The sequence below is a fragment of the Equus asinus genome, chromosome 23, assembly GCF_041296235.1.
Source record: "Equus asinus isolate D_3611 breed Donkey chromosome 23, EquAss-T2T_v2, whole genome shotgun sequence".
In the NCBI taxonomy this organism is placed as follows: Eukaryota; Metazoa; Chordata; class Mammalia; order Perissodactyla; family Equidae; genus Equus; species Equus asinus.
Window position 1 is genome coordinate 14,215,491 of NC_091812.1, and position 24,948 is coordinate 14,240,438.

At 45.8% G+C, this 24,948-nt stretch overlaps 1 protein-coding gene and 1 pseudogene across 1 annotated transcript in view; both read left to right on the plus strand.

Annotated features, from left to right (window-relative positions):
• The window catches only part of HSD17B3 (hydroxysteroid 17-beta dehydrogenase 3), a 45,571-nt gene extending 22,115 nt beyond the window's left edge, over positions 1–23,456 (plus strand). Inside the window, exons 3-11 of the mRNA XM_070496088.1 lie at positions 2,124–2,256; positions 4,280–4,387; positions 5,456–5,523; positions 6,799–6,834; positions 9,720–9,754; positions 10,856–10,937; positions 11,550–11,615; positions 12,717–12,866; positions 16,836–23,456. Of these exons, the coding sequence (XP_070352189.1) occupies positions 2,124–2,256; positions 4,280–4,387; positions 5,456–5,523; positions 6,799–6,834; positions 9,720–9,754; positions 10,856–10,937; positions 11,550–11,615; positions 12,717–12,866; positions 16,836–17,069 (912 nt within the window). The 3' untranslated portion in view covers positions 17,070–23,456. The remainder of the gene's footprint in view (positions 1–2,123; positions 2,257–4,279; positions 4,388–5,455; positions 5,524–6,798; positions 6,835–9,719; positions 9,755–10,855; positions 10,938–11,549; positions 11,616–12,716; positions 12,867–16,835) is intronic.
• On the plus strand, positions 1,198–1,298 carry LOC123280309 (U6 spliceosomal RNA; annotated as a pseudogene).
• Positions 23,457–24,948: the final 1,492 nt, after the last annotated feature.

Here is a 24,948-nt window from a genome sequence, read left to right on the forward strand (position 1 = left end):
TATTCTCAAAAAGAAAAAAAAGAAAGAAACTACAAATTTATATCTTTGGAGTTAGAGAAAATCATAAAGGAAATTTAAAAAATAAGGAAAATGTTCACAAACTTGATAACATTAAAATTAATATATAAGGTATGGCAAGCACACCATAAACAAAGGAGAAAATACTTGCTACATATATAGTAGGCAAATAATTAATACCCAGAATATATTTAAAAAACTCCTAGAAATTTATAAGAAAATGATAACCTAGTAGAAGAAGTCACAAAGGGTGTACACTGGAAATTCACACATAAATGCACAAAAAGACGCCTACCCCACTGATACCTGGAAAAATGCAATTAAAAATAATAAAGGAATGTAACTTCTTGACCATTAGGTTGGAAACAGTTGAAAAAGGTTGCTAATATCAAGTATTGGCCAGAGTGTGGAGAAATAGCTATAATTCTATTTTTGATGGTACAGTTTTAAGGGAGGGCACTTTGACAGTAGTATTAAAATTTAAAAAGCATACACTCTTTGACACAATTCCACCTCTTTTCTATCTACTCTAGGAGTCAGTCCACTTGTATATACAAAGAGTTATATGGGAGGGTTTTCACTCTAGCAATATGGGTCATGGGAAGACTTGAAAACAACTGTAGTGCTCCGAGCAAAGTGAACTGTGGAGCCCTGTGACGCAATCAAAAGAGTCACGTGGCTCTACATGGGCTGATGTGGAAATAGACGAAGTTCTTAGAGATAAGACATACCAAGTTTAAAAGATAATACTTATAATGCAGTTTATAAAGGGTGAAAAGGAAGGAAACGCACACAGCGGACTTTCCTTTTGGTACATACTTACACCTGCACATAGACGCAGGGAAAGAGCGAGGCGGCTGGGCGTCAGACTCAAGGCAGTGGGACCTGGGCTGGGGGAGATGGACGTGGGGCAGTGGGGCATCTTCCACAACGAGAACATACGCGTGTATTTAATAGTATAATTAAATAATTAAAACAGAAAAAGATGTACATGTCGAGCCTTCAATCCCAGAGATTTTTATTTGGATGGCTTTGGTGGGAATTGGTGTTTTTGGACATCTTCCTGAATGATTCTGAGACCACGGGCTTGAATTGTTGGAGACTGTGTAGTATAATCTTTAATTCAGCTTCTTACGCCTTTTCTATAGTATGTAATTCCTTATAAAAATAATGACATATGCTCACTTTGGCAGGGCGTGTACTAAAACTGGAAGGATATGGAGATTAGCATGGGCTCTGTGAAGGATGACACACAAATTTGCAAAACATTCTATATTTTTGTTAAGATACCAAATTTTATGTTGTGTGTATTTTACCGAAATTTTAAAAAAAACAGTATAAACCATTTAATTAAAACCATAGAGAAAGATTTCAATTAACTCGACCCTTTGTCACTAACTCAAATGCCACCAGTCTCTGTTTAAATGAACATTGGCTTTTCCTTCTGTCTTCAGAGAATGCTCTAACTTTTCTCACCTGTCGCATATTTAGGTGTGACACGTCTCGGCCTGCCTGTGACGGCCCAGCACACCGAGTTTACGTGTCCCCTGTGCCCTGTTAATGTGCATGGCTTCTGCACACGGCCACTCGGCCCCCATGAGTCTAGGCAGTGTCCGTTCTGAAGAACGCTCTTGCTGATCTCTGGGAAGCCCCATCTGCCCTTGGGTTCCTACTCCATTTCCTGCCTGAGAACAGGGAGGGAGGCTCGGGTCCTGGACCACGCCCGAGTGAAGCGAACCTCATGGAGCACGTTCTTGTGAATGGGAAGCAGCTCCAAAGTTGCTGTAGAAATACTGTTTTTTATTTTGAGGTGCTGCCCTAGACCCTGTTACATGAATTATAGTATAAAACCCTCCCAATTCTGAATTCCGACACATGTCTGACCCCAGGCATTTCAGATGAGAGGGCATTCAGATTGTGGATCTGTGCAAAAAAGCGCCCAGAGTAGTTCCTGGCCTGTAGTAAACATACACAAATAAATTACTATGTCACATTGAGCCTGGCCCAGTGTGGTTGTTTTGCTAGTAACCCAGAAACCTTTGTCACGTTCTGCAACTTTAAGCCCAGGAGAAGCAAGGTGATGCCCCAATTCACCTTGAAACAAGCCTTCCCCGTCTGCTTATCACCTTTGTCTTTTTGGGTTTTCCCATCCCCACCCCCAGCTGGCAAGACAAGGACTCAACGTTGTGCTTATCAGCCGGACACTGGAAAAGCTACAGGCCACTGCCACAGAGATTGGTGAGTGACCCCAAGACATAAGGGAGATGGTCGTGAAGCCCGCCAGCCAAGTCTGCTCCTGTTCTGCCTGTAGACATCCCTTCAGCATCTCTAGTCTTCTGACTAGAGCCTGGGGTGCCAGCCCTCCTGCTAGAGCCCAGTTTACGTTGTGTCAGCTTCAATTCACCAGTGACTCTGGGCCAGGTGGGGCAGGAGCAGACTCAGACACTAGCAGATCCACTCCCTCCTTTCTCCGGCACCTTCATCTCCAGAATCAGTCCCCTTCACCCAGAGGTTCCCGCTGCCTATTGCTTCTGCCACTCCCTTCAAAAGCGGGATATGTATTTGGGACTTCACTTCCCTGTGTCCATGCTCTGCTCCTTGCAAGAGGGTAAGTGATGGTGCTTACTGTGGCTGTCAGATTTTTAAAAAAGATTTGATCCAGGGCTGCCATGTATGGTTGTGAAGGTTGTACATTGTATAATCCTAGGAGGCAGAATTTATATTATAATGTATGTTATATTATAAGGTTTTATTATTATGATCCACTCTGAAGTGTTCTTAATGATGATCACAATATCCCTCTTTTGGGTATTTTATTTTAATAATTAATTATTTATTTAGTAATTAATAAACTCCTTACCTCAAAGGAATGCACGTTTGATTCTGAAGCCTCAGGAAGACCGTGCAGGCCGTCTGAGGGATGGCCCCGTGTCCCTGGGGAGATTTTGGCTGGGAGATGGAGGTGGGAGGTGCGGGGCTGAGTGATCGTGCTGTGGAGCTCTGTGCCCTTGGACCACTGAATTCTGCTTTTATTCTGGGTCTCGGTCTCAGAAGCAACTTTGGCCGGGATTAGGACGTTCTTTAGTGTTTCCTTCACCATGCTGAAATGTGCTTTTTATCATCCTCTTGAAAAGCAGGAAGCGTCTTTAGTCTGAAAACATTCCCCACCCCCCAACTATGCCTCAAGATCGCTTGACCCAGAAATATTGGGTCCACTGCCAAAGCTGAGCAGACAGCAGCTGGCGAAATCTGCCTGTTGCTTTGCGTCCTCCTGAAGGTCCCTGCACAAGGCGACCACAGAGAAGTGTGGAGGGAGCGTTAACCTGGCGGGAGCAGCGTGTGGGCGCCCTTGGGCAAGTTAGCTAGCTCCTCCCAGCCTTAGTTTCCTCCTCTGGAAAATGGGGATAATACCTGCTCTGCAAGGCTGTAGAGAGGATTGAACTAAGATATTGTGTATCTAAATGCTTTGTGAACGCTAAAGTGTGGGATGGATAGAAAGCGTTGCTGTGTCTGTGCAGAGGGACCTGACACTGACCAAGCAGAGGCCGCCTCACATTGACAGCACTTAGTCCTGGGGTCTCCACCACCAGCTCGTACCAGAGTTCCCCGGAACACAGCTGAAAACAGGTGGCTGGGCCTGCTTCCAGGGTTTCTGTTTCGCTAGGTCTGGAGGGGAGCCTGAGAGTTTGTTTCTAATAAGTTCCCGGTGGTGCTGATATTGTGTTCTGTGGACCCCAGTTTAAGAACCGCTGCATTAAACCTGTTTTAATGTATATACTCGTCACTATAGTAACTCTTAGAAACGGACAGAAACATCATTCGCAGATCTTTCAGCGCATCCCAGCATTTCTCCAGGGCTGCTTTCTGCTTTGTTTTTAAAAGATTGGCACCTGAGCTAACACCTGTTGCCAATCTTTTTTTTTTCTTCTTCTTTTTCTCCCCAAAGCCCCCGAGTACATAGTTGTATACTGTAGTTGTGGTCCTGCTGGTTGTGCCATGTGGGACGCCGCCTCAGCATGGCCTGATGAGCGGTGCTAGGTCTGCGCTCAGGATCTGAACCGTGGAAACCCTGGGCTGCCGGAGCGCGCGCAAACTTAACCACTCGGCCATGGGTCAGCCCTTGCTTCTTGTTTCTAATTGGGGTGATGGACTTGTGCTCCTCAATGTCTGCCCAGGTGGTCCAGAAGCATCGGGGGAGCCCCATGGGCAGAGGAGGATTTGGACCCCTGTCATTAAAAAATAACTGTTGTCTCTAATGCAGAGAGGACTACAGGGAGTAGTGTGAAGATTATACAAACAGATTTTACCAAAGATGACATCTATGAGGATATTAAAGAAAAACTTAAAGGCTTAGAAATTGGAATTTTAGGTAAGTAAATTGCAAAATGCACAGCTCCTTGTAATGCATCAGTGAAATAGTTATCTCAGTGACACTTGATTATTCCATGGTGGCTTAAACTTAACCCATGGCTGTATTCTAATCTGTAGAATAAACGGAATGTTAAAGCTCAGTTCTTCAAAAGGCAGACTGGATTCACAAATTTATATATGGCTTTGGAATGTATCAAACCTACATATTTCCACCTTCCCTACCATATTTCCTAATATTAAAATGAATTTTCTTTCACTGAACTGATATTGACAATTGCCAGGAAGGGAGAATCTCAGAAACATTGGCCTAAAGGAATTAGTTTAGCAAACAAATGTTGCTCTGATTGATCCACGAAATAGCAAGTCAGTGCGGTTATTTGAGAATCGACTCTCTAACTCAGAAAAAAGATAATATTCTTTTCTATGATGATTTGTAGACAAGCTATTCTATAACCACACATACAGTACAGTTTTGTATTGTACACAGAGGGAAGTAAGATTCGATTTCTAAACTTCCCACTGAATTTGAAAAATAATTACATTTTTTACTAATAAAAATGTAAAACATATTATTGCAGAAAACCTGGAAACGATAGATGAGCACATAAAAGAAATATGAATTTCTTAAAATCCCAGCAGTCTGAGATGGCATTTTGGTGTATATCCTTCCAGATACATACACACATATTTTCAAAACCAGAATTAAGTTTACATACTGTTTTGTGACACTTTTATAAAACCATACATCACAAATGTTTTCCCATGTCTTTGAAATTCTAAGCAGCCACGGTTTTGAATGACTCCATTGCGTTCCACCATGTGTCTGCACCATGATTCACTTAATGTGCTTCCTATTATTAGACAACAAATTTTTTTCCCTCCAATTTGCTCATTCCTATCGAATCATGTTGCAGTGAACAACCTCATATATGAATCTTTTTGTATGTGTTTCCTTAGGAAAACTTCCCAAGAGAATTCTGGGTTGAATATGAACATTTTTAAGGCTTTCAATAAACATTTGCCACCAGCTCTTCTGACATCTTTTTGTTTTGCTTCTTTCTGTCAGTCAACAATGTTGGAATGCTTCCAGACCTTCTCCCGAGACATTTCCTTAATTCACCGGATGAGATCCAGGTGCGCCTGTGCTTTCTGGGGATGGTTCCTCTCCCCAGGTACTGGGCCCCTGGCTGGACAATCACCAAGGCCTGGGAGGAGTGTGTGTGGCCAAAATCCTGTATTCCAGGTGGCTGTCTGAAGGGCTCCCTTTTTTTTCACTTCAGCACTTGATACACAGTCAAGGGTGCCCCTTTTCATGACCATCTCTAGGACAAGGACCTCTTTCCCCTACTCCAAACATCAAAACTTGCCCACTGTCCCAGTCTTTTGGGGCTCTGCACTCTGCTTTAAAAGGTGGGTAATTCCACCCAACACATTCATGGCTGTGGATGTAAATGGCAGAAGGCCAGCTCTTTGGCTTTCTTTGTCTTCCCAGGTAGTAAGATTGTGAGGGAGTTCCATGATACAAACTCTGTGGTTGGGGGTGTTGTAAGTTCAGCAAGCTTGACTCAGACCCATGGCTGCCGTTGTTGGTCAGGAGTGAATTTGTTATGCAGTTAAGAGTCCTGGAAGGCACTATTTGTTGATCTTCTCCAGGCCCTGACCTTCAAGATCACGGGGTTATACCACTTCTGAACAGGCTATCATGCCTCCATGCCCGGATCTCGCAGGTATTCCTAGGTCCTATTTAAGTGCCATGTCTACTGGACGGGCATATAATGCCAGATTGCTCAGATATTGCTGTGCATCCTTGCCAAGCTCCCTCTTGGCCACACATCTAACCCCAAGGTCCCTGTTTCTGGCACAGTCTGCGTCTCTCCATTAAGCAGGCTCCATTCTTGCTTCTCTTTCTCTATTTTTGTCTGCATTTGTGCTTGTTTCTGTGACTGTCCCTCTTTCCCTGTCTGTCTGTCTTGGGTGACTCTAGTAGTTTCTTTATCTGGCCTCTGTAGCCCAGAACCTCTGCCTTGTATTGTACAACATTTCACCTTTCTCTTCTCTATGCTGTTGTCTTCTAGAGCCACATAGGCTAAATGCTTCCTCTAGCTGCAAATTAACCATCTCCCTTTGAAAAACTGTGTCCATATTCCTCCCCGAATTTTTGAGGAAACTCTCAATTGACTTCTATGCAGGATGGCATTCTTATAGAATCATAGTATGGATGTCAGATGTTCCCAGTTCTGGTGCATACTTGCTGAACGTCAATTAGGAGCTGAATTTGCAGGCGGAGTGAGTGAGGGTACTGCTCACACACACATTTTGACCCACTTTATAGTTCTTTAGCACTGACTACTTCTCAAGAGAATTTCTTAAATGATCTGGCTGATTTGTGGTTATGATTATTTGTTACAGAGCCTCATCCATTGTAACATCACCTCAGTAGTGAAGGTATGTGATCAATACGTTAACCGCATTAAAATGTCGCAGCTGTTGGAATTTGCAACTCAGGAGCGGCGCTCTCTTCTCTATTGAAGCAGAATTCTTTGAAACTGAACCACACTTGAGTGAGAGGTCATGTAGTGGTCTTTTAACTGTCTTATTCTGTTTTCATCAAGAAAATAGTGATGGATTTATTCTCCCTAGTATCTGAATCCTATTTCTGCATTCAGTTTTGTCACATGTCAGAACGTATTAGGCCTGACAATCCTGAAACTTATTCAGGAGTCCAAGACAGCTTTTTGCTTTTTTCAAATTTAATATCTTCCTCTGATTTTAGTCTTTGTAAATAGAGGAAAGCTTGCTCTGTTTGGAAAAATGACAGAGGGCATGGCTTGGATTTTTCTGAATTTTTTGCTGTTCAATAAATACTTGTTGAATTGAAGTTTAAGTTCATGTCTATTCTGCTCCCAGCTCAGCTACTCGTTATTTGGACAGCATTGGGCAAGTTGTCTAACCCCCTTGAACTTCAGGTTCTTCCTCTGTTGTTAATAGTGTTGGACTGAGTGCCGTCTCAGATGCTATTCAGCACTCAGGCCCTTTGATTAGAGTGAACTGCATAAGCGTTTATAAGGGGACCACCCCAGAGCTAGCCTGTATGGTGTCTTCGCATGAATAAGAGAAAGGCACCCCTCTGGGCAGACAGTTTGGAAAAAGGTACTGCTGAAGAGTGGACACAGCCTGATGCTGCCTGACTTGGTGAGGAGATGATGCTTTTGCGTGAACATGTTTCCCTTTCCTCTGAATGGCTAGAGTCCTCCAAATGGCTTGTGGGTGAACGCTGGGCTGTCAGCCCCCACTCATCCCCACATCTGGGCACCTTGCTCAGTACGCAAAATTCACAGCTGCTCATGGCAGCCCTCCTGACCACTCTGGAAGGTCCAGTGGAACCACAGCAATGAGTCAGGTATGAGCCCTGATTTCATGGAGCTGGGACCCTGGCTGGGGAGTGGCGGGAGGCTCGGTCTCATCTGAACAACAGGACAGGCAGTGGAGGCCTGGTTTCCCAGAGGAACAGAGGTTTTATCAACATACGGAAGGGGGACGGATGCTGAGCAGACCAAAATAGAATTATTTTCAAGAGCATAAGTTTGGCTGACAACAATTATTTAGACCAATGGTTGTTTTTTGTAAGCATATTTTATAGTTTGCTGCTCAGATTTTATCGGTACACACATTCTTTTTATTCTGAGAAATCAATGGCTTTTTAAAACCCCCAGCTGACATAATTGTAAGCTTCCTACGTCCAACTGTTGTCTGCAGCCTCACTACTAAAATCTTCCACATTGTTTTACATATTGATTTTTCAGTCTTGGTCCATTTAATCACAGGGTTTCCAGAGTGTATTTGACAACCATCTGACTCCTTTAAGCAGAGAAATGCTTTGATTTCCCAAGAAAAATATTTTATATATTGGTAGACACTGACTTCCCTAAGTAACAAAGAAAACAAATTGAAGGCTAAGTATGCTACGTATGCCAAGTATGACCAGCATCACATAATGATTCCAAAGTACCTGTCTGGATATAGTAGGGTTCTCTCTCAAGGGCATAGGTGAGAGAATGACTTTGAGGGCAAATGAAAGGTGGGATAAGAGACTAAATATTGGGAGCTTTGAGCCAGGGACCTACAAAGTCCAATATTATCTCTTTAATTGGGATCATTCACCCAAAAATGCTAGTGAGTTTATCTGGGAGACTTTGAGGAATGCTGTCCAACAGCGCTCCAGTCATACCTTTAATGAAGCTGGAGAGTCAAGGAAAGGATGATGCCACAGTCTAGCCCTCATCCTTCTTTTGCCTCCCTCAAATCCAGTGATTCAGGAGGCAGTCCAGTGGGTTCTAGGGATTTTCCAGCCCTACCCCCTCTCCTGCTGCCCAGAGCTGTGAAGACATTACCTGGAGGCTCCTGGGGTTGGGCTTCGGTGGGGTAGCAGGGACCAGAGCCTAGTGAAAAGCTCCCGCAAGGCCCCAGACAACATGGAGAAATAGGCAAGACTTGTCTTCTGGCCCCAGTCTCCTTTATTTCTCTATTTTGCTGACTTCCCCTTCTGTTTGGTTCCTCTCTGTCTCAAACCTGCTCCCATGGTCAGGCCTGATTCCACTCAGTGATACATTCAAGAACATTCAGTCCGTGGGTTTGCCTCTTCCTTAATTCTTAAAATGTGTGCATTGTATTTATGATGTGAAAAATCTCTTTTAATGGGATATTTAAGCTCTAGAGCTGGCAGGGAAAACCTCTTCAGGTGGCAGTAGGTTAAGAGGGGAAAGGGACTTCTCAATGCTGTTGTAATTCCAGACAGACATGTTCTGTCTAGGGAGCTATTTCACAGACCACCTTCAGGCTGCTTGTGTGGCAACTGTTGAACTGAAGAGATGTCGTTCTCCATCTCATACCTTGTATGTGAGATAATCACGGACACTTGTGAGATTTCCTGACCATCCTCTAATTCTACCTCATGGTGTGGTTTCTGATGGCCAGGCTACTTTTGCCTGTCTCTCAAAATGAAGAGTATCTGGGGAACCTCAGTGTTGATCCCACAGCCATAAGCCCATTTCCATAATTTTTCATTGCCCTCATTTTGCAGGAAGACTTTAGCTCCATGGGGAAGAAACCAGAGGCCTCTGAACAGTTTGCCATTTGTCTAGTTGTCTCCTGTGGGTTCCAGCCAGACTCTAGTGTTGCCAGATTACCTCCAATGAGTGTCAGCAAATTTTCAAGGCCATCTGAGAAGATTAAGCTCTTTCTCCAGCTTCCTCTGCACTTGGTTCCCAAGTCCCCCCACCCATTGTTACTTAGTTCATTTGTCAAGGTTTAACTGTGGCTTTCTCTTATAGATGACACAGCTCATTCTGAAACAAATGGAATCAAGGTAAGATCTTTCTTGGAAAAAGCATGGAGCAGCAGGCTGTCCCTGGCTTGGCAGTCAGCTGACTTGGGGACTCGGGGTATGGGGTTCATCCGGCTGCTGCTTTAACAAATGATAAAACTACGAGGAAAGGACATGGTGATTATGGGTGAAAGCATAACTTTCTGGGCCAGGCCAGCTTTGCAAACAGATAAGCATATTTGAAGGTCAAATGTAGCATGTGCTGGAGGGAGGAAGAGAACAGCATTTTTCAGCACACATAGTATTTTAAAAAATTAACTCATGGTGAGCAAGAAAAAGACTTCAGAAGTTGGCCTGAGACCAGGACCATCTCTTTGTTGTTAGGAATTTCAGCTCTTGTCAGAATGAATACTCCAGTTTAGTGGTAAAAATCACCACCCCATCAGCATCTCCATTTATTCCATGTTACCAGTCTATTACAACATCCGTTTGAGAGCTGGCTTTTCTCAGGTGGTATTCATTAGAAGCAAGCTGTCAATGGTATTATCTTCCCTGGAGGAAGAAGGGGCTTGTCCTTGCATTCTAATTGGCAGTTTCTTGTTTTGTCCATATTGAACTCTTCTAGTTGGGAAGGATTAAGGATACTGAATTTCAAAAGGATAATTAAGGACCTCAGAGACTTGTGGGGGTGCCTGTGTGAGCAGATGATGGACTGTCAAATTCTGCCAAAGGCAGGATTCTGCATATGACGTCTGTCCTGTTGTGGTCATATTTACGAGTCAGAAGGGACCTCGAGCTCACGTGGTCACATTTGAGAGAGAAGGCTCCCTTCCCCCTGAGCCTCATCTGAACTGAGTTAGCTCTCTGCCTTTTGGTGGCGGATCTTTGTTGTAGCAGAGCCCCTGTTTCCAGCCACAAGTCCTTGATGTCAACCGACTGCCGAGTGACATCACTGTGCAGTGTCATAGGTCATGATGTAGCGGAAGTTCCATTCACGCTTCTCGGCAGCAGAGCACTCAGTGCCTGGGGAAGCCGAGAGAGGACGGAGTTTTCCCAGCCTTCACATGAGCCTCTGGTTTCTTCCTTTTTGAAAGGTGTGATCAGACAGCAAAGCAATTGAAACTTTGCTTCTATGCCTTTTAGGCGGAAAGGTCTCATCCTGAACATTTCTTCCGGGGTGGCCCTCTTTCCTTGGCCCATATACTCCCTGTATTCGGCTTCCAAGGTGAGTGATAGCATATAGTCCCAGGCCCCTTCTCCTTCTCCCTCTTGTTTTCCTCAGTGGGAATTTCCTGTGGATCACTTGGCAAGCTGATGGACTGATGTGCCTGGGGGTTCTTCTGTGTTTACAGTGGAGCTAGTCAGCAGGCGTCTGGGTGCAAATAAGAAAAAGGCACTGCCCCTGGGCTGATGAAGGCCTGCAGCTGCACAGCTGGCCAAGTGCAGCCCCCGTGGGACTCCAGCCCCCACTCACCTCCTTGCCTGGGAGGTCTTCCTTCCTTCTGTTGTGGAGGCCTAGCCAGGAGTGCCCATGCGCTAGACATGAAAACACATCCTCAGAGGAGGGGCTGCTCTAGACAAGGGAGAGCTTGCCCTGGATAAGGTCACCTATATGCAGTGGCCCTGGGTGTGTGCTTATCGCAAAATGTCTCTTCCTGCTCATTGAGAGAGCTCTTTCCCAGACTGAGAAGTCAAGTCCTAACTCCCATCACGTTGAAGGGCGGCGCGGTAAGGTAGAGCGGCAGGCTCTCCGCGGTGCCTTTGAAGTCCGAGTGTGCTGGCTCAGAAGGAGAAAGGAAGCTCTTTATTCCTCGGGTGTTTCTCCTTCTTGCTCCAGGCTTTTATGCGCACGTTTTCCAAGGCGCTGCAAGCAGAATATAAAGCGAAAGGCATCATAATCCAGGTAAGGTCAACAGTTCTGAGTTTTTAGGAACAGGAACTCTGGATCCCCATTGTGTCGGGGCCACTGCCACCTAGGACTGGGCGCACATGAGTGACCAGGAGGGAGGTGGTCTGGATGATACCACGTGAATTCCTGTAACTATCACGGGTCCGCCTGCTGCTGACCTTGTGGCACCCTGGGTGCTGGAGGAGGAAATGGGGCAGGGTGGGGGCTGCTCAGAAGCACTGTCCACCCTCTTGCTACCTGTTGCTACATCAGGACAGAAATTGGGGTCTTGTCTACCATCCTGTGGTCTCCGATCTAAGTACAGGAAACAGGCTTACATGGGAGAAACTGTGGAGAAGGAACAAAAGAAAACTGGGCTCTGGGTCCATGTTGGGACGAGGGGAGGGGAGCTTCCCCTTGCGGCTGTTCACCTGGGACAGGCCACAAAGAGCCCACATTGTTCTTGCGCAGGCTAGGAAGAAGTGCTCTGCTTCCCCTCACCTCAACGGCAGAATCATCATGGAGATGACTTTGTCTTAACCCAAGAGTTGGGCTGTCAGTGCCATCTGTAGGCTGAACAATATGACATCATGAGGTGTCAGTGATATACATGTGTTTGGTTCAGCAACACAGTTAGAGTTAAGGGCTTCTGGAACCTGGAATAAACAGTTTACAGAGATTTTTTTGTTATTGTTTGGGAAGAAGTTTTACAACATACTATTAGAAATGAAAAAGGCACATCCACAGTTATGTCTTTAAAACTATTGCTGTACAAACTGATTTTCAGTTACAATACCCAGGAGAGAATATCTCCGGTGGGTGTCCTGCATTTTTATTTTCGAAGTCTGGTACCCACGTCCTCAGCCACCCTGTGTGCGTTTGGACCACCTAGTGTTGTGTGGTGAAGGCCTCATCTTGAGTTAGTGCCTAAGTTAAACGAGAAAACAGCCTTTGTGATTCCCAGCTCTACACCAGTTCTATACCATTGTCATTTAGGATCCTGAAACTTTTTATAGGAAGAAAAGAGTTGGAGAACGAAGAGATAGTAAAATGGGTGCTAATTTCTCAGGGCTGGGCCGATTGCTCCTGCATTATGGTCTTTATTTTCCATTGTAGGTGCTGACTCCATATGCTGTTTCAACCCCAATGACAAAGTACCTAAAAACCAACATGATAACCAAGACTGCCGATGAGTTTGCTAAAGAATCACTGAATTATGTCACAATTGGAGATGAAACCTGTGGCTGCCTTGTCCATGAAATCTTGGTAATTGATAACTTCTCTTTCCTCAAAGCAAATGAGGACAGACATGCAGGGCCCTAGCAGGGCTTAGCTAGCTGTTCCTCGCTATTGGAACATGCAACCATTCTCTCTCGTGGTAAGAACTGGGTGCCAGAGGGTGTGCTCTGAGTGGTAGCGTAGCCCGTGAAAAGGCATATGTAGAAAGGGGAGGAGAAGCTAGAGGCCTGGGGCTCAGTCCACAGATCACCCCAAAGTTGGAAAATCTCACCCTTGGCTGCCTCACCTCCCCCCTCAGAAAGTAAGGAGGCTCCCAGAGCTCTTGGGAAGGGAGACCAGGACACAGGGAGCTTCCCTGGGGGGCTGCTGTCTTCCCTGGCCCTCTGTGCTAGTAAATGTTTAACTATCAGCTCTCCAGGAAAAAAGCAAAACAAAACATGTTGATTTGTAGCATTTGCTGATTTCCATGGTGTAAATTCTCCCCCCATGGCCAATGTTAAACTACCAGTGTGTGGTCACTGCACATGAATTCAAGAGGAATGTGCACAGTCGACTCTCACGAGCAGGTCCAGGCTGGTTCCTGCACACCACAGACTCCACTAAATATGGAAATAAGGTTTGATGGCATATGGCATGAGGAGTTCTTACTATTCTTGGGCTGCTTTCAGAAACAAACAAAAACATGGAACGAAGGTAGACCTGAATACTGTGGGCTGATACTGGAAAGAGACAAGCGTGGCGCCAGGGCCGCTCGCTCTGCTTTCAGCATCAGGCGTTCTTTACCTTCCCTCCATATGTCAACCCCCTCCTCTGCCTCGTAGGCTTTTCTCCCACGGGAATTAGGCCTCTCCCTCTTTCTCTCTCTCCGATGCTGGAAGGATTCATGGTCGAGGCACTAAATCCTCCCAAAGCACTCAGTTACCTCCTGGGACTTACTGAGACTACGGTAAGAGATACCGAATTGTCTCAGATAACGACTTGCTACTCTTACCGTAGGACCTCAACAATGTGCAGAATCACCAAGTGAACTCACACTACAAAGTGGGCAGGCAGAAAGAACATAAGATCTTTATTTTGAATATTGCTGATCTGTTCTCCAGACTGCCACTTGCTGCATGGCAGGAAAACAAAATAATGGAATGTCCAGCAAGTTTAAACTTAATTTGACTTGGTAATCTAAACTGGCCATTTAGGAAATGTGTTCTCTGTCTATTATTTAGAGGAAAATATTCAGTCTTTCTGGGAGTTTCCCTTCTTCCTGCCTCGCTGACCAAGATGACACTGGGGAGAAGAGCCCCATAATGTCCTGCTGATCTGTAGTGTGTGTGGCTGATGTCCCTCATCTATCTGGTGGTTGCTCACCTTGCTGACTTACAGCTGTGGGAAGTGAGGGTGATGACCCTTTCCGTGCTTTTGGCTTGGCCAGTGGACTCCCCACTCGCTCCTGATGGCTACAGACCCCTGAGTCTGCTACCTCCCCCATCTAGCCATAGGCCTGCAGTCCATCTGCAGCTTGGGTTCATACAGGCCCTCTGGCTCTCACCTTCGCATCAGTACCAATGTGGTCCTGAAGGATGCTGGAAACCCAAAATCTCACCCCCTACCTTGCCACGGTGAGATCGTGTTCTGTGGTTGCACTCCAAAAGAGTGGGGGCAATAACTCCTCCTTTTTCCTCAGTGCCACCCTTACTTATCACACTTCCCTATCCTTCACCCCAATCCTCCAGTCCTCCACCCCGCAGCCTAAGCCCAGGGGATACACGTATCTGGCCATATCTTCCTCTTTCTTCCACTTCCCACCATCTCCGGGGCAGGAAAAAGTACAGGCTTTTTGTCTGCTTCTCCAGTGTCATATCCTGTCCATCTTGGAGTGGTTTAGCTAGCTCCAATGGGTAAGACATCCCCTCGGCCCGCCCCTCAGGAGAACTCTGTGATCTTAGTCCTCCAGGATGTTGATGTCTTAAATGTCTTTTTTTCTAAAAGCATTTAGACTTTTTTTTTTACACACATACATACAATGCTTTTTAAGATTGGCCCTGAGCTAATATCTGTTGCCAATCTTCCTCTTGCTTTTTTCCTCCGCAAAGCCCCAGCACATGGCTGTAGATCCTAGTTGTAAGTCCTTCCAGTTCTTCTATGTGGGAAGCCGCCTCAGCACGGCTTGATGGTATGGAGGTCTGCGCCCAGGATCCGAACTCACAAGCCCCAGGGCTGCTGAAGTGGAGCATGCAAACTTAACCATTATGCCACTGGGCAGGCCCCCTAGACAATGTTTTTTTGAGACAATTGCCTGGCCTGCAAGACTGTTGTCTTGCTACATAATCCAATTCTAGATGTCAAAAGCTGATTTTTTTTTTTACTTTTCTCTTGATTTCTCATGTAACTAACCTAATCTCTTCTGGCAAAGAGATGCCAAGAACAGACTAGGAAACAGATTTTTTTTTGTGCCTGGTGAAGCAAAAGAGAAAACAAAGGAATATAATCATTAAAACCATTAAAGCAAATCTGAAGTTTACCTGGATTTAGAAAGATCCTTGAATGGACAGATACGGGTAATCATGTAGAACCAGATGGCAAACAAGCAGCCCTTCCATTACAAAGAGGTGAGGCCAAGACAGCATGACCACCCCCCCAACCCCGGGGAGTTTGGGCAGGAACTGAGGGACTGGGGCAGGGATGGAGCTGGTACCTAAGGGTCCATGTGGCACTTGGGGGGGGGTCATAAGTTACCTCACTTAATCCCCCTAATCATCTTGCGAGACAGGTCATGTGGCCCCTCTTTTACAGCTGAGGAAAGCGCAGCTCAGAGCTGAGTCAGAGCCAGTGAATCGCAGATGGATGAGACCGCCCAAGGCCACCTGGCTGGAATGGTGACACTAGGGTTGAAGTCCACTTTTGTCCATGACAAGCCTTTCCTGGCTCCTTCCACATGGCCTTCTGAGTTGTGAGGAGGTAGACGAAAGAGGGAACCTTTTAGAACATTTTCTAGGGACTGGAATTTTAATTTACTTAATTTATTTTATTTCTGGTTGACTTCACTAAGCCTAAACATTTAGTTCAAGACAATGCTAACGAAAGGGCTTGATTTTGCTGTGAGGTAAAAAAAAGCTCTGACAGGGAGAAAATGAAGTTCTTGGGGAAGAAGTTGTGTTGATTTCTTGACTTGGCCGGTGGAAGAAGGGCTCTAGTGTGGCTCCCAGAAGCCGTCTTTAGTCCCCTGCTTTGGAACAGCTCAGATAGGCCAAGGATCCGAAGGTCCGAGCAGCCTGCAGCAATGTGAACGCTGCCTGGAAAGCTCGTTTTCCTCTGGCTGAAATTCCCGTGTTCCGTGGGCAGCGCATGGATTGAGCAATGTGCGGTTAACAGGATCGCAGTGAGCACACGGTGACTGCTCCCGGTGCCTGGGCCTGCCTTCCAGGACACGGGCATGACTGAGGGGCGCAGCCTGCGGGGCCTGGGCCCAGCTCCTCGACCTGAGGCTTCCTCGGCCTTCGCGGCGCAGGCCGCGCGCTAGTTCCTGCCTCCCGGCGCCGCGCGGCGGGCGCGCCCTGCTGGGGTGGGCGGTCTGCGCCTGCGCCTGCGCCTGCGCGGTCGCGGACAGGGAGCCGCGCGAGGGAAAGCGCTGCCGACTCTCTCCCGGGATCTCGCGTTAATAGAATCTCAGCGGAGAGAACGTGCGGGTGCTGGGACTCGAGCACGGGGAACATAAAGCGCCACTGAGAGAAAGGGGAAGACGGGGTGACAACGGACAGAATTCTCTAAATTTAGAATCTCCTCAGGGCCGAGCCTGCAAGGGACTGCTCTGGTTTTGGAGACCACTTTGCTAAGAAAGTGTCATGAGACCTTTACACTTTAGCAGCTACTTAAAAGATTTGGAGTCTTAATTTCAGTAGTCAGAAAAGAACAGTTGTCAAGATGATGGCTGTAAAGGGAGATGTTCTGCTATGACTCCTCGCTCGTCGCCTCCCCCAGACACTCACCTCTTGTCTGTTGCAGGCGAGCTTCCTGGGCCACATCCCGCCCTGGGTCTTCCACAGCGGCGCCTTCCGGAAGCTGCTGCTGGCGTGCTACGTGGACTACCTGAGGCGGAACGCCGCCCTCGGGCCACCACGCGGGGCCGCCCGGGCCGCTGGCGTCGCGCCGTCGGCGGTGGCTGCGGAGGACAGGGCCGCGCGACCGCCCGGCGGGCCCCCGGAGCCGGAGGGCCCGTGTCACGGATCCAGTACCTAGAATACAACTTTTTTTGCAGTTTTGCTTGAGCCTGGAGATCTTTGGGAAAGCTGTGGTGTAAAAACGTGTGTTGTGCAGTGGGGTTTGAGAGTTTGGGTGGGAGGAAATTGGGGTGTCTGTAGGTAAAGCTGGAGGAATTTTCCCCTGGATTCTAACTGTGGTGAGAAGAAGGCCTCTGGTTCTTCGAATGTTGAGCTATACCTAGTAAGTTGCTTGCACAGCCGTGTTAAACAATGTCTGAAGTTACTAAACTGCTTAAGGGAGCACTCGGTGGTTCTCAAACTCGGTTCCTCAGAGACCCGGAGAACTGTGTAAGGGACCACATGGGGGTGACGGCTACATCCGGCCAGTTTCTGGGGACCCCTCATTTCAGCTAATGCAGCACCAGATTTATCCGTTTTATTTATATTTGGGGCTCTACGTAAGGCATAAAAATACAAACAGAAAAGGATGCATTGTTAAAAATGGTTTACAAACCGTCGCTCTAAGGCCGGAGTTGATAACCGTAGCAACGAGGTGTTTCGCAGGTCTCCAGCTCTTGGGGTGCTGGACTGAGGGCTTTATCTGTCAATGCAGAGGGCTGCTGTGTGGGGGAACTGCTGGCTTTCAGCTCTTGGGGGCGTTGGAGGAGGAGTGTGCCAGCTGGCAGTGGCCAAGACCGCTTCCCCAGGCGGTCACGTGCTCGAGGCCCTGCCGACCTGTCGTTTCTGAGGCGGTCGCCGTCATTCATGGTGTGAGCAAAGACACGGTGTGCTGCTGCTCCAGTCAGAAAACGAGTCTGGGGGATTTGGTTCGAACCGCAACCAATACAGAACCAGTTCTGTAAATGAGCCGGTTATTTACCTTTTGTACTGTCACCTGTGATGCTGGACTTGGAAGCTTCAGACTCGGGTCCTAACTCGCTCAGGCCAGCTGGCCTTGTGTTAGATTCTGCCAAGGGGAGGCAAATTTGGGAGAGTCAAAGGAGGTAGGAGGGGCTGGGGAAACTCCTTCCCATTTGCCTTCTTGTCACTGTCCCTCTGCAGAGAGGACGGCTTTAACCAGACTCAGCACCAACCCAGAGGCAGCCTGCAAGGGTCTGAGCCCCAGCCCCACAATGCCCCCTTTGGGGATCTGAGCTTTATCGATGCAGGGGTCCCTCCTCAGAGCATCCAGTTCCGGAAACACCACCTCTTCCATTTGGCTCCCCTGGCTCTGCAGTTCCTGTTATCTGAGTTACGTAGCATCTTTTTTGTTGTTGTTTCAGCCTTGCGACTCTTGTGTTAACAGTTCCCTGTATTAAATCCCATCTGTTTGAAATGCTCAGGGTGCCTTTTCTTTTGTGACTGGACCTGATGGAGACGGTCACATTGGTTATTTTGCCTGATCTAGGGAGTAGGCTGGATGAATGGAATCTCCTTTTTACAATGAAGAATCAGAAACTCTTAATCGGTCAGGGTCCCGAGAGGAAACAGAGGCACGAGTGAGCAATTTGAGGAATTATTTGCAACTGTGTGAAAGGGGGTGGTAAGTCATCGCAGGTAGTAATAGAGGGGTGCTTTCACTACCCCAAGGCCTGAGGGGCTGGGAAGGGAGCGGTTATTAGAAACCAGTGAGAGAGAAAGAACTGTGTAAGGAGCACTGCCTCAGAGGAGCTGTGAATTCTGGCTGAGAGAGGCTCCCGGGCCGTGGCCACCCACAGAGAGGGAGAGGGGAATTGTGATATTATGATTTATAATTAGAAATGTATATTTCATCTTCATCCCCATTCCTTGGAATTTCCTAAGTGATAAGATCAATAAATGTGTCATCTGTTATTCATAACAAGTCCCTTTCAACAACCCTTGAGCTTATATTAATGAGGTTACTTTTGGAAAGCCCATAAGGAGGGGAGCTGGTTGCCGGGGGAACCAACCATGTGATTAGAGTTGGAACTTTCAGTCCCACTTTGAGGAGGGGGGAGGAGTTAGAGATTGATTTCAGTCACCAAAGGCCAATGATTTAATCCATCAAGCCCACGTCATGAAACCTCCGTAAACTCTGAACTATGAACAGTGGGGTTTGGAGAACTTCTGGGTTGGTGAACATGTGGAGGTGCTGGAAGGTGGTGTGCCTGGAGACGGCATGGAAGCCCCACACCCCTTCCCATGTACGTTGCCCTATGCATCTCTTTCATCTGGCTGTTCCTCAGTTGTATCCTTTTATGATAAACTGGTAAGTAAACTGTTTTCCTCAGTTCTGAGCTGTTCGAGCAACTGATTGAACCTGAGGAGTGGGTTGTGGGAACCTCTAATTTACAGCCAGTTGTTCAGAAGCCCAGGTGACAACCTGGACTTGCAATTGGCACCTGAAGTGGAAACAGTCTTATGGGACTGAGCTCTTAACCTGTGGGATATGACACTACCTTCAAGTAGATAGTGTCAGAACTGAGTTAAATTTTAGGACACCCAGATGGTGTTGAGAATTGCTTGGTGGGGCTAAACCTCTTCACACACTTGGTGGTCAGAATTATTGAGAGTAGAGTGTAGGGAGGAAAAGCAGGACTGTTTTTCTTTGCGGGAATGAATACCCACACTTCATCCTCCTGCTGTCTTCTGGGTCTCCTGCTGGTGCCTTCAACTGGTCACATTCTGCTGGAAGCTCCTTGATGTATCATAAGGTCCATCTCTGGAGACACCAAGTTGGAGGGGAGAAGGGTGGAGAGTGGATCTGGAGGAAAGGGATGCAACATAAGACCCACGTTTTAAGTGATTTGCCCAAAGTTGTACCATTACTAGTTGGTAGCTCCTGAATTGGGGCACTGGGTTTCTGCCTATACTCCCCACTATGTTTCAAGAGGAGTAAAACTTTAAGCCAAAAGAATTAGTATGTTATTGTGGAATCCAAGATTTTAGCAAAGTGGGAGGTGTTTACAGACGTTAGAGCCTAGCCTGCTTCAGTGTGTGAGACAGCTGTTCTTGCCGGCTGCTCCAGTTATTATTGCTGTGTGATGAGTGACTCCCCAACGTAGTAGCTTAAAATGACGACCATCTTCTTGGGCTTACAGATTCTGCAGGTCAGAAAGGGCACAGTGGGATGATCTGTTTTGCTCAGTGCTGTCTGGGGGCTCAGCTGGGAAGACTCAAAGGCTGGAAATGATTTGGCCTCTGGAGCTGGAATCATCTGAAGGGTGGCCTAGTTACATGTCTGACAATTGATGGGAGCTGCTGCCTGGGACCCCAGCTTGGGCTGCTGGAGGGAAAGCTATACATGGCCTCTCTAAGTGCCGCTTAGTCTTCTTCACAGGATGGTGGCTGGCTTCCAAGAATGAGTATCCCAAAGAAAACTAGGAGGAAGCCATACTGTCTTGTATGATTTAGCCTGGGAAGTCACATGGCATCATTTGCAAGCCCTCCCAGATTCAATAGGAGGGAACAAGCCCCACCTCTTGATGGGGGAAGGATCCTGTGTAATAGGAAATATTGTCGTGGCCACCTTTGGAAAATACAATGAGCCACACTACTTAATCTTACTCTAATTGTTTCTCCTAGCGTATATCTATTATGGGGAATTACTTGGCATTTCAACTGTTGGTACAGCAACTGATAAAAGTGTAGACATTGTGTTTCTAAACCATCACATCACACCCTAGTGAATTTGCCTTTGGGGAAGAACTTCCACAACCAGCAGCTTAGGCAAGAAAAGGTACACTCTTCAGCTTGTACAACCTGGGGCAGATTTTAGAGATAATTTTTAGTTGTGTAACATAGGGGTTTTTCCAATCCTGGGTTGCTTTGAATGATTGATTGTCTAACAAGCTTTTTGAGTGTCTTTAAATTAAGAGAGAATTTCCCCATAGTAAAGGCCCCAAGATGTTACACTGGCTTATGAAATGATGGTAGAGAAGCCCTGTATTTTAAGATTTTTATCCCTATCACCACCAGCACCAGACAATAGCTAACATTTGTTGAGTACTAGTCATGTGTCAGGGACTATGTAAATCCTCGTGACAACTTAGGAAGTAGGAACTTGTATTATTATTATCTTCACTTTACAGATGAGGCACAGAAAAGTTGAGTAACTCGCACAGGTTCCCCTGAAGTGAGTGGCGGGGTTGGGACTTGAACGGGGTCCTCTTCCAGGGCTGAAGCCCTGTGGTGGGGCCCTGCCTGTCTGAGATAAGCTTCTTCAGCTGGACTTCCTGAGGACGGTGAACGCTGTTCCTCCAAGTCTGTATTTTCCACTTTCACGTGTTGTGCAGAGACGGGAGTAATCAAACTTTGCAGCCGGGCCCATGTGTCTTGATTTCAACACCGACCACTCTCCAATTTACCAATGTCTGGGAATCGTTTGGGAACAAGGAGGCTTGCCAAATTTCACTGAACATTTGTGTCCGCTGAGGTGTATTGGGCTCTTGTTTCTGACCTGATTCTCTTCTTCTTGTGTGGAGGGCTCGGGACCCCAAGGAACAGCACTGGCAGCTTGTTATCTTGATAGAAGCGTTCACTCTGTGTTCTTCCAGCCTTCCATCTGCACCACCTCCCGGGATGCCGAAGCCCAGAGGATCCCTCAGATGGCGCTCAGAGCCGGAAGATGAGGTGATTATGGACTGCTGCTCTGAAAACTGTGGGAGCTGTTGCTGGCGCTGTTCCCTGGAGCATCATCCATTTCTTGTTCTTGTGGGACGGGAACCAGAATGGCCCACTTCAAAAAGACTCCTTTAGCCAGCGCTTGCTAGAGAAAGCTGAAGACGGTCATCTCAGGGTCAGCATGATTTTAATCATGTTTGTCTCCTTCTGATGCCAAAAAAGATGATTATTCTCATTAGTGTATGCCCTGTGCGTAAGGTTCTGCCTGGCTTGACTTGCTACTGCCCTCTACTGGTCTAGGAGAGAGACTGTTGGGTCTTTCTGTCTAATCCTGTAGGAATTTTAGAACAGAATCCAATTTGGGAAAAGAAATCACTCAATTTTTTTCTTTTACTTCATTTAAAAATAGAGATCTAATTGACATATAACATTATATTCATTTAAGATGTGCAACATAATGATTCAATATATGTGTATATTGCAGAATGATCACCACAGTAAGTCTGCTTAACAGCCCTTACCACATATGGTTGTAAATCTTTTTTTTCTTCTGATGAGAACTTTTAAGATCTACTCTCTTAGCAACTTGCAAGTATACAATACAGTATCGTTAAGTGTAGTCACCATGCTGTACATCACATCCCCAGGGCTTACTCATCTTATAACTGGAAGTTTGTACCTTTTGGCCCCCTTCGCCCATTTTGCCCACCCCCAACGCCCTGCCTCTGGCCACCACCAGTCTGTTCTCTGTATCTATGAGCTTGTTTGTTTGTTCTAGATTCCACACATAAGTGGGATCATACGATATTTGTCTTTGTCTGTCTGACATTTATTTGTCTTAGCATAATGCCCTCAAGGTCCATCCCTCAATTTATTTTACTTTTTTGGAGCTGCCTTTGTGTGTGTAGGGGGGTCATCAAGAGAGAAAGAAAAGGAGGAGAGAAGAGCTTCAGTTTCAGTTTCATACTCTGACAAGGTGGGTGACGGTGGCCGAAGCCCTTAGCCTCTTTGGGCTCTGGTTACTTCATCAGTAAAAGTAGGAGGTTTGACCACACGACCTATAATTCTCTATTCAACTCTTATAGTCTGTAAATCTCAAATAAGTTTTGGAAATAAACTTTCTTTTTTTCTCAATCTTTAAAAAATATTTTTCAGGGCCTGCTTGGTGGCATAGTGGTTAAGTTTGTGCACTACACTTTGGTGGCCTGGGGTTCGAAGGTTCAGATCCCAGGCGTGGACCTACACACTGGTCATCAAGCCATTCTGTGGCAGCATCCCACATACAAAAAGAGGAAGATTGGCACAGATGTTAGCTCAGTGACAATCTTCTTCACGAAAAAAAAAAATCCTGATTATAAACATATATGCTGTGTAGGAAATATAGAAACTATAGAAGAAAAAGAAGAAAATAAAAATCACCATTTATCCCACCACCCAAAATAACCATTCTTCACTGATTGTGGATTTTCTTTTATAAATTTTCTGTGCGTGTGTGTCTAAGTGCAGATTTTGCATTCTGCCTTTTCCCTTAAGATAACAGCATGAGACTTGCTTGTGTTAGTAAGTATTCGAAAGATGATTTAAAATTATTACTTAATGCTTATTCATATGCCTGAGGATAATTTATTTTACCATTCCTTGTTGCTTTGTATTTAGGTATTTTCTGATTTTAAAAATCCTATAGGGGGCCAGCCCCATGGCCAAGTGGTTAAGTTTTGCGCTCCGCTGCGGCTGCCCAGGGTTTTGCCAGTTCAGATCCTGGGCGCAGACATGGCACCGCTCGTTAGGCCATGTTGAGGCGGCATCCCACATGCCACAACTAGAAGAACCTGCAACTAAGATATACAACTATGTACGGGGGGGGGGGGATTTGGGGAGATAAAGCAGAAAAAAAAATCTTATAAATAAATTACAACAATATGCATCCTTTTATGTGTTGACATTTTGAGTATTTTTATGATGGCTTTATTAATTCACATACTATACAATTCACCCCTTTAAAGTGTACACTTGGATTGTTTTTAGTATATTCGCAAAGTTGTGTGACCATCACCACAATCAATTTTAGAACAATTGTAGAACATTTCATCACCCACATAGGAGCCCTATACCCATCAGCTGTCACTCCCCATTCCATGTCCCCCTTCCCCAGACCCAGGCAACCACTAATCTACTTTCTGTCTCTATGGATTTGCCTATTCTGGACTTTTAATATAATTAGAATAATATGTGACTTTTTGTTATTGGCTTCTGTCACGTAGCATAATGCTTTCAGTGTTCATCCGTGTTGTAGCATGTCTCAATACTTCATTCCTTTTTATTGCTGAATAGTATTCCATTGTATGGATATACCACATTTTATTTATCAGTTCATCAGTTGATGGATATTTGGGTTGTTTCCACTTTCTGGCTATTATGAATAATACTCCTATGAACATTCGTGTGCAAGTTTTTGTGTGTACATATGTTTTCATTTCTCTTGGGTATACACTTAGCAGTGGAATTGCTGGGTCAAATGGTAACTCTGTGGTTAACCTTTTGAGGAACTGCCACTGTTTTCCAGAGCAGCTGTACTGTTTTTACATGACCACCAGCAGTGTATGAGGGTGCTCATTTCTTCACATCCTGACCAACACTTGTTATTATCTGTCTTTTTGATTACAGCCATCCTGGTGGATGTGAAGTGATATCTCATTGTGGTTTTGATTTTCATCTCCTTGGTGACTAATGATTTTGAGCATCTTTTCCTGTGCTTATTGGCCATTTCTGTATCTTCTTTGGAGAAATGTATACTCAGATTGCCCCTTTTTAAATGAGGTTGTGTTTTTTTAATTGATGAGTGTGCATCTTTACACTACTGGTTATTTCATTGAGGTAGGATTTCTGGATGAAAATGTCTAAATATTTTTAAAGTTCCTAATACTGATTACCAAGTTGTTTCTAGAAAAGCTATATAAATTTATACCTCCGTCTTTAGCAGTGATTCTCAACCAGGAGTGTGATTTTTGTCCCCCACGGAACATTTTGCAGTGTCTGCAGACATTTTTGGTTGTTCCAACCCGGGGAAGGAGGGTGCTACTGGCATCTCTTGTGGGTAGAGGCCAGGGATGTTTCTAAACATCCTGCTGTGCACAGCATGGCCTCCTTTCCTCCACCCAAGACAGAAGTATCTGGCCCAAATTGTCAATAGTGCTGATATTGAGAAACTTTGCTTTTTGGTTTATGAGGATATCTGTCTCAATAGACCATTGTTTTCATCCACCAATTATTGATTTTAGAATTATGTTAAATCCTGCCTGGTTAATCATTTGACCATTACACTTTTTAGTTAT